Source organism: Lucilia cuprina, chromosome 4 (genome assembly GCF_022045245.1).
Source record: "Lucilia cuprina isolate Lc7/37 chromosome 4, ASM2204524v1, whole genome shotgun sequence".
NCBI lineage: Eukaryota > Metazoa > Arthropoda > Insecta > Diptera > Calliphoridae > Lucilia > Lucilia cuprina.
In genome coordinates this window covers 53,334,270-53,343,911 of record NC_060952.1, presented here as the reverse complement: position 1 = coordinate 53,343,911, position 9,642 = coordinate 53,334,270, and the positions used below count along the sequence as shown (strand labels likewise).

General features: G+C 29.3%; 2 protein-coding genes across 2 annotated transcripts in view; one reads left to right on the top strand and one right to left on the bottom strand.

The window, feature by feature from the left end:
- LOC124419206 overlaps positions 1 to 1,441 on the top strand; it is a 3,394-nt gene extending 1,953 nt beyond the window's left edge. Inside the window, exon 2 of the mRNA XM_046947820.1 lies at positions 1,434 to 1,441. Coding sequence (XP_046803776.1) covers positions 1,434 to 1,441 — 8 coding nt within the window. The remainder of the gene's footprint in view (positions 1 to 1,433) is intronic.
- Positions 1,442 to 1,887: 446 nt separating this feature from the next.
- LOC124419205 (sodium-dependent multivitamin transporter-like) overlaps positions 1,888 to 9,642 on the bottom strand; it is an 11,207-nt gene continuing 3,452 nt past the window's right edge. Inside the window, exons 2-4 of the mRNA XM_046947819.1 lie at positions 3,381 to 3,556; positions 3,093 to 3,257; positions 1,888 to 1,905 (exon numbers count right to left, since the gene is read on the bottom strand). Of these exons, the coding sequence (XP_046803775.1) occupies positions 1,888 to 1,905; positions 3,093 to 3,257; positions 3,381 to 3,556 (359 nt within the window). The remainder of the gene's footprint in view (positions 1,906 to 3,092; positions 3,258 to 3,380; positions 3,557 to 9,642) is intronic.

The following is a 9,642-nucleotide window of genomic DNA, read 5'->3' as shown; positions in this document are numbered from 1 at the left end:
TTCTGATGGGGAAGTTAAGTGGAGGGTAGGGTAAATTATGGGCCGACCTCCACAACATTTTGTAGAGAGATGTTAGCTCAAACAAATTTAGTTTATGTCGAATTTAATTGATCTATTAGTATTTTTAAGCCAGTACTTAGCTTTAAAGTAATTTTCTGGAGGGGTCTTATATAGGGAGGGTCAATTATAGACCGATCCTCGTAAAATTTTGTAGAACGATTTTGGTTCCTACAGGTCATGTTTATATCGAATTTCATCGGTGGGGTAATTATGGATGTAAAAATTGGTAGAGAGATTTATTTTGCTATAGAAATTATCAGTGTCGAATTTCATTGATGCACCCGCATTTTTAATCCAGTAGTGACCGTTATATTACTTTTCTGATAGTGACTTTATATATGGGGGTGGGGGGTTCAATTAAGGCCCGATCCACAAAAAATTTGATTAAGAGATTTTGGATCGCAAGGTACTTACTTGAGTCGAATTTCATTGCTATAATCGTATTTTTAAGTCAGAAATGGGCTTTAAAGTAATTTTCTGAAGGGGACCTTATTTGGGAAGTAGGATCAATTATAGACCGATCCACATACAACTTGGTAGAGAGATTTTGTCTTGTATAAAATTTACATCTGTAAAATTGTATCACTGTACTCGTTTTTTTAAGCCAATAATGACCGTTAAAGTAAGTATTTATGTCAAATTTCTTCGCTATATTCTTATTTTTACGCCAATAATGAGCGTTGAAGTCATTTTCTGAAGGGAACCTTATATGGGGAGTAGGGTCAATTATGGACCGATCCACATAAAATTTGATAGAGAGGTTTTGGTTAGTATAAAACTATAGTCATATTTTTTAGCCAGTAATGAGCGTTAAAGTAATTTTATGGAGGGGACCTTATATGAATTATGGATCGATTCATATAAAATTTGGTGAAGAAATATTGGCTGGAATGAAACTTACGTGTATCGAATTTAATATACATTTGTGGGTTTACGACCAATATTAAATATAAAATAAGAATATATTTTTTGACCAGATATAAAATTTTTTTCAGTGTAATAATGCCCAAGCAATTTTAAACATGGGTTTCTACATGTAAATCTACCATAATGCGTAACTATAGAACTTGCTGTATTTACGAACTTGTCGCAAATACAACAATTTTTAAACATCAGACATTCTTACATTGCTTATGTAAACACCTGTGAACATATCCCGGAATGTGGGCCATTCTTCATAGAAACCATGAAAATCGCGACACAGGGCGGAACATTTTTTTTCAAAATGTGGAGATTCGTAAGTCGTATTAATGTAAGCAGATAAATCTCGTTCGAAGGTAAGATTTTATGAAATCCATCATTTCAGCTTTGTACATTGATAACTCTCTCTACAGTCTTCAATTTAATCATAAAATCTACATTAACTCTTTCAGCTAAATAAACGCTTTCGTAAGTATGGCGAAGGGAATGCCAATCTTTTTCAAGAGCTTGAAGTTTTGTTTCGATTTGAGATTCAGTCAAATCCATGGAAATACTTGAAAATTTCGTACATACATCAATTAAATTTTCATATTTATGAATGAATCTTAGACAAATTATCGACAAAAATTTTATCTTTTGTATCGTCCCTGTTTTGAATTTTAGTACTAGGTGTACAAAAACAATTATCGATATTTAAAGTGGTTTAGAATTAGGAAAAGCATTTATGTGATTTCCATATATTCAATGTTCCAACAAAAAGTGCCATGTGTTTCAAATTTATTGATTTAAAGCATAAATTCGCCAAAATAATATTTTATTTAAACTAGTTAATATAATACCGTAACTAATAGATCATCACCTGCCATTTGGTACACTCATCAACTTAAAATAACTTTATGGGTCGATTCAATCTCCTCCGTCCTTCTGTTAATATTGTTATGAAACGTTTTATTTAATGTACTTGCGGTACTTATATGAAAAAACGAAGAAGCCTGTAATTTTTAAAAATATTGTAGAATTATGCCCGTAATTTCAACAAATAGCTATATACAGAGCATAGCTACCTTTGTGGTAAAAATATTTAGAAATTTTAATCTATAGGTACTGACAAAGTATAACAAGTAGTCCGACTCTTTGACAGCAGTACCTAACTCTAAGCAGTAAAAAGCAACATAACTCTATATATGTGTTAGTAACAAAAATGTGTATGTATTGGTGCATGCCAAACACACAGAGTTTTATAAAAAAAGTTACAATTTTAAATTTGTTCGAATTTTCAATACCAAAAATTGAAACTCTGTTTGAAAATTAAAATTCAACAACAACAAAAATAAAATGTCAATAATTAGAAAAAAATATTTTTTTCCAGTTTAGGAAAATTAAACAAAATTTTTTATGAAAAGTGAGATAAAATTATTTTAAAAAATTACAGAATTTTTGTGCACAACCGTAATTTCGCGTACAATCCTTAAAAGTAAGTTAAACATTTGAGGGTTTTAACAAGTTTAAATTTTTCACAAGAGAGTCTAATTCGCACGACACTGGTAGATGTGAGAGAGTAATTTCCTGTATATGAGAGTCGGACTACTTGTTATACTTTGGGTACTGATTTAAAATACATGTTAACTTACCCCTTAGGTAAAGTTACCTACTAGTTATTTTACACTGTAGAAATTATAAACAATAGTCTACGTATTTGGTAAATTAATTCCACCAAATAAAATTTCAAATTGTAAGTTTAATTGCAATTTCTACACATATTAGAAATTTTGGATAGACAAATGATGTAGAAATAACTTGAAATTCTAAGATAAATGATTTAATAAGAATTAAAAAAGTATTTTCTTATAATTTATGCAAGAATAGTAATTACAATATCTTTATTAGGGTTAAACTAATTGATATCTTTAAGTAGCACTGCACTGAAAAAAAATATTTCGAAAACGACTAATGGTCCGCGAAAATAATTTTTAGCATAATATTAAAATTGTATTCTTTACAAAAGTTGTACGACGAACAATCATAGAGATATATGCAAAGATTTCTAGCATAACGTAATGACAACACTTTCCCTCGGTTACTAAATCATTTCGTAAATTTTTTTTATTTACTATTTCTGTTTGTGCGTTAGTATACTTACCATCATTACGATTTATATCGTAAACTCGTTTCACGCCACCACTAAATATGGTACCTTTAATAATAATGGCTATAGAAACAATAATAACTGTGACAGTTTGTATAACATCAGCATTTATGGCTGCCTTAAGACCACCCTAAAATCAGAAAGAACGTGAAACAAATAAGATTTATTATTGAACATCAAAATTTTGTATCTATTTTAAGAAAATGTTTTAGTTTGTTAACCAACCAACCGCCACCACCACATCTACACCTACCTTAATTGAGAAAAATACACATATTGTTGTCATACAACAAATGGATGCCCAATACGGTATTCCAATCACTGTAGATAATGCTACACTGGGTGTATAGACGGTGACACCTAGCGAACACATTTGACGTATTATATAAGTGAATGATGCTAAGCAGCGAAACCATGCGTGATTTAAATCTGTAAAATAAATGAAAAAAATTTATAAAATAAATAAATTTAGAGAAAATTTAAAAAAATGGTGTAAAAAATTAAAAATGAAAGTTATGCTTGTCTGATTCATTGCTATATCAAATAGAAAATTATTAGAACAAAAATTGGGTTAAAAAGTCTATATAATTTATTTAAATGATAGGCACATTGTTAAATTTTTCTTTATTTTGTAACTAAATTGTTAAGAATTTGTTTAAATATATCAATTTTATATAAATTATATTTAAGAATCATTTCCTAAATTAAACAAGTAAGAACTTATAGTCGAGCGATGCCGACCATATAATACCCTACACCTGTATACGAATAAAATGTGATTTAGTTTTCATAATAAAGCATTTAAGTTGAATTGTACCTTGCCTCAGATATACTAAAGCCATTTACTGTTTAATAAAACTGTGGATATTTAATTTAAATTTGATGGGGACTTTTTAGAGGGGCTAGGGTCAAATAAGGCCCTATAATTATAAAATTCATCAGGGTCATCAAGACTAGTATAGAACTTTTTTTGTTTTGCAGCTTTTTGTCGAGATACGAGTATATTAAGCATAATTATGAACTTAAAAGCCCTATTCGGGGTTTCAGTTGTATGGGGGCTAGGTGAAATAATGGACCGATGTTAACCATTTTCAATAGGCTTCGTCTACAGTACCATAAAGGATCGTGTGCCAAATTTCATTGAATTATCTCCAAATTGCGACCTGTAGTTTGATTACAATGTTTACAAGCCCTTTATGGGGGGTACACTTGTATGGGGCTAGGTAAAATAAAGGACCGATCTTAACCATTTTCAATAGGGTTCGTCCCGTCGTTCATTCAATTATCTTCAAAATTGCAGCCTGTAGTTTGATTATAAAATTTACATAGACGGACGGACATAGGTAAATCGACTCAGAAAATGATTCTAAGCCGATGGTATACTTTAAGGTGGGTATAGGACCAATATTATTATGCGTTACAAACATCAGCACAAACCCCACTAAAGTGGTGTAGGGTATAAAAAAATATTGCACTGAAATAGTGGCTTCCTGTAGGTTAGTGATTAGTGTTCTAATCTGGTAGACCGTAGATGGTGGGTTCAATCCCAACTGAGCTTACCAGTGCTTTGGGTGGGAATTATCATAAAACTGAGCAAGGTAAATTTGAGAGGGGTAACAAAAACAGGCTTTCCATAAAGGGTGAGTCGGTACATCTTCCTTTCAAAGTATGTAACGAATTAAATAACGCACTGAAGTTTTTTGACATTCGAACGGAGTTTAATAGTTAATCGCTTTAGACTATGTAAAGATCAGGCCCAATAACGGGCCTTATTTTAATGGAAAATTTTTGTTGGTAAATAAAAAGAGGTCTGATGCTTCCTGAGTTTTCTTACAATTTTTCAATAAGTGGTTGTGATATCACTCTCTGGATGAATAAATGTTGTAGTGCTTTAAGTGAACACTTGCTGTGTTGGTCTTATTTCTCGGTGCTCTTTTTCAACGACTAGGTGAGCTTCTGTAATGACTCACCACCGACAGTGCTTTTTACACGTCGGTGGCAATTAACGTTTATGGAATTTCCGGTCCACGATACGTGCACTTTACTCAAGTATATCTACTAGCTATCTACTCTCTGACTATTGCTGCCTCGTGGCTTTAAAATGCAAAAACATCACTTCCGTTGACAACCATGTAGATGAGATAATCACTTTTGAGTCGGTAACAGCACCTAGAAAACGTCACCGGTAGACCGAAGTAAGAATCCATAAACTATTCCGAAGATTTTGTGAGACACACGTAAACAATAATATCCGTCACATTCATTCTAGGTATTCGGGCTGGCAAGACCCGTCACTGTCAGAATTTATAAATTTAATTTCGACGAAAACTTGATAATGTCCAGAAATCACACTGAAAATTTAAACTCATTCCTAAAGATGAGAGTAAATATAGTAGTATCGTTATAAATATTGTTAAGAGATTTACTTTTATTAGTTATTTGTGTAGGATCTTGTCATGATACTAGTGCTAATATGTAAATTATTGATCTTCAAGCCATTTTTAAAGAGGACTTTGTTGAGATAATTGGGTCAAAAGAGACTCGATCATTATTAAGCAAATTGCCAGTAATATTTGGACTTCTACACAACTATGAATGTTGTAGAGATACTGAAACATTTAACATTCTTCAGTACTTATTCTGGGTATAATTGTATGGAAGCTAAGAGAAATAATGGACCGACATCAACAATTTTCAAGAGGTTTTGCCCGATTTTCATCAATTATCTTTAAAATTGCCATCTGTAGAGTGGTCACAAGGTTTGTACTGAACCACAAACAAATTAGGTAATACATATTTTTTGCTGATTGGTATACTTTAAGATGAGTATATGATCATTATTTTTAGGTGTTACAATTAACAGATCAAACTCATAATACGTATCTCACTATAGTGGAGTAAAGTAAACTTAATACGATGATAATTTTTGTTATAAAATTCATAAAATAAAAGCTACTAAAAATTTAAGTTATTTACCAAATGATTTTGCTATTACATAATACTTTGAATTGAATTTATCAATTAATTTAAATTGCTTAAAAACTTTGATAAACAAAACTTTAAGCAAAAATATGTTTTAAACTAAACTTAAGAAATTACTTTTTTTTTTGGTACAAGTATACAGGGCAACATATTTTACCCTTAAAGCATATTTAAGATTATTAAAACTTTATCTCTCTAACAGATACGAGAATAAGTATTTCAAATTTCTTTCAATTTTTTTTTCTCTTATGACAAAGTTTGTTAGATTTTACATTTAAAAGGATGGGGGGGTTTAAGTAATAATAAAACAGTATATACTAAAGTTCTCATTTTTTATGCAACAAACTTGTGTATATTTGTAAACAAATTAGAAATATACTTTTTGTGACAATTCTATTTTTTTTTGTATTTGTCATAAAACATACAATGTTATGAATACGAAAAGATTTTGAGAAAAATAATAAAAATAAAAAAATTGTGATCTACCTCTAATCACTAGTTTAAATTTGATCTTTTAACTTAAATCTATAGTTAAAGATTTTTGCAAGATTTACTACTTTAATGCTATACAATTTCATTTTACGAGTGTGGAAATCCTTCTTTGATTTCGCCCAAGAGAGAAATTTTTCTAAAAGGCTGTTCTCACCGATTGTTATTTTTTCTAGTTGTATTTTATTTGGCAAATACTTCAACCTTCTAGTCACATAGTAATGTCATAAAAATGTTGTAGAAAATCTCCGCAAGTCTTATGCAACGTAAATGTTAATAAAAAAGTAAAATGGGACAAAAGCCGACTATATAATAAGCTACTAAAGGTCCACTTAAAAGCTATAATTTTAAATTTGATATCGATATCATAATTTTTAAAACATAGTTGTGCAGATTGTCTAAATATTTTCAAATGCAATATTAATATTTAAGAGATTTTCGCTAGTTAAAAAGAAAGACATTTGAAAAATTGGTTTTCATTAAATATTATATTGAAAATACTGATCAAAAAAAAAAAAAAAAAAACTATTACAATGAATGTAATACTAGAATGTTATTATATAAATACTAGGTGTTATTATATAAATTTTTAATTGATTAAAAAATCTTTAATGTTTCAGTTTTTTACGTTCAATATTATTGAAATTTATCACCTAAAAATTCGCATTTAGAAAGGAGAGGGTATTTTTAATGTCATTTGTTTAGCTTCCACATTACAGAAATTTTCAAAAGTACTATTTGAAGAAAAAATAAATACTATAAAATAACTCCTACAGATATTCATTTAATCAAAGGTTTCTGTGTTCAATATTGTAGAAAATTAAAAAAAAACATAAAATATAATTTGATGCACAAAAAGTCTTTTTTTATATTTCTATGCACAATATTGTAAAAAATTAAAAAAATACCACCTGAAAAACGAAAAATTACAAAAATTTGTCTCAACAAATGCTTATTTAATACGGAGCGTGTATCATGTTTTCCGGTTTATCAGATTGCTTACCGATTATCATTTAGTCATGTTCAAATTTATGTTTCTAGGTTGAATTTTCAAAAAGTACTATTTGAGAGATCAAAAGTACTAAAAAGTTCTGTCCTAAAGAAGAACAGAATCATTTGAAGAAAAAAAAGGAAAGTGGAATAAATTTGATTTTTGTGGAAAGTACTAATATGTAAAAATAGGAACTTTTTGAAAGTTAAGTTTATAAAATATTTCATGCTAAATCGACACAGAAAATTCTAAGCCGAATAGTATACTTTAAGGTGGGTATAGGACTAATATTATTGTTTTTAAATATGTAGTTCACTTGCACAATCAAAGCAACACGAAGTGTACCAAGATAGGCAACTGTTATCGCTAAAGCGGGCTTTACAGGATCACACAAGTAATATGATCTGTCAAAATTTTGCGTAGAAGAGTACGGATGGGATCGTCTAAACGCAATATGTAATGAAACCATCTCACATTGAGAGAGAATACAGATGGAAAATTTGACAGTCGTATGGCTCTCTTCATGTTTTGAAATGATTTAAAAAACAAGCCGGTTTCATTAGATCAGGGATGTATTTTTATGTAGACACGCATAAAAAAGTGAAACAGCTGTTTCCATCTGACTTTTTAATTGTTTTATACCAATCGTGTAAACACAAAAAATATAAATCATACGACTTTTATTCTCTTTTTTGTTGTACGGATGGAATTTCATTTTACTTTTTCATTAGACTTGTCGTACGTAAATTGTGATCGTCTGAAGGGCCCTTAAGCTATCGTTACCGCTAAAATACTTTTTCAGCACAACTACCGTTACCGCTAAAATACCGAAATAAGCCAAAATACCGATAACGCTAAAATATCAATACCAAAATAAGTTAAAATACCAATACCGATATTTATTAAAAAAAAAATTTCTTAAAGGTACAAAACTCTTCACTTTCTGGTTTACTTTTCTTCTTTACTAAAATTATCATTGCATTGAGGCAATAATGCTTACGTAAAAATGAATTCAAGACAGATGATCGTTTTGTTTTCAAAATATGAGTTTTTTTTAGTATACAGTAAATGTCCATACAAACATACTGAAAGGAAAATATCAAACTGTTACCAATTAATTTTTTTGTGTCAAAAAAAAAACATATATTTTTTATTTGCAATCTAAAATTTGAAAGGAACGAAACAGCAACATAAATAAAATAGAAATAAAAGAAATTTGTCAGATTTGTGTTCAACTAATTATAATAAGTCATCATTACAGCTTCTAATTTGATTTAAAAATTTACATTACAAGAGATCGCACTATGGATCAAAAAGTAACTCTGGCGCGAATAAATTTATCACAATTACGTTTGTAGTTCAAAATATATTGAGGTTAGAAAACCATATCTTAATGAACGAAAAACGACTATATGTATGAAAAAGAAGATATTAAAAAAAATATATTTTGATCAATGACCTCCAATATTTCAATTATATATGACATAATTTCAGATATTATTCACCATCATATTTATAACTTTAATTTGATGGTCTGCGGTAATTTTTACATTATTCGGCATTAAAACCTCAATTTACTGTTACCATATTAATTCGCTTAAGAATGAGAGCAAACAATATAAATAACTGTTTTTTGTGTCAAAAAAAAAAATCATATATTTATTATTTGCAATCTAAAATTTAAAAGGAACGAAACAGCAACATAAATAAAATAGAAATAAAAGAAATTTGTCAGATTTGCGTTCAACTAATTATAAAAAGTCATCGTTACAGCTTCTAATTAAATTTAAAAATTTACATTACAAGAGATCGCACTATGGACCAGAGAGTAACTCTGGCGTGAATAAATTTATCACAATTACGTTTGTAGTTCAAAATATATTGAGGTAAGAAAACCATATCTTAATGAACGAAAAACGACTATATGTATGAAAAAGAAGATATTAAAAAAAAATATTTTGATCAATGACCTCCAATATTTCAATTATATATGACATAATTTCAGATATTATTCACCATCATATTTATAACTTTAATTTGATGGTCTGCGGTA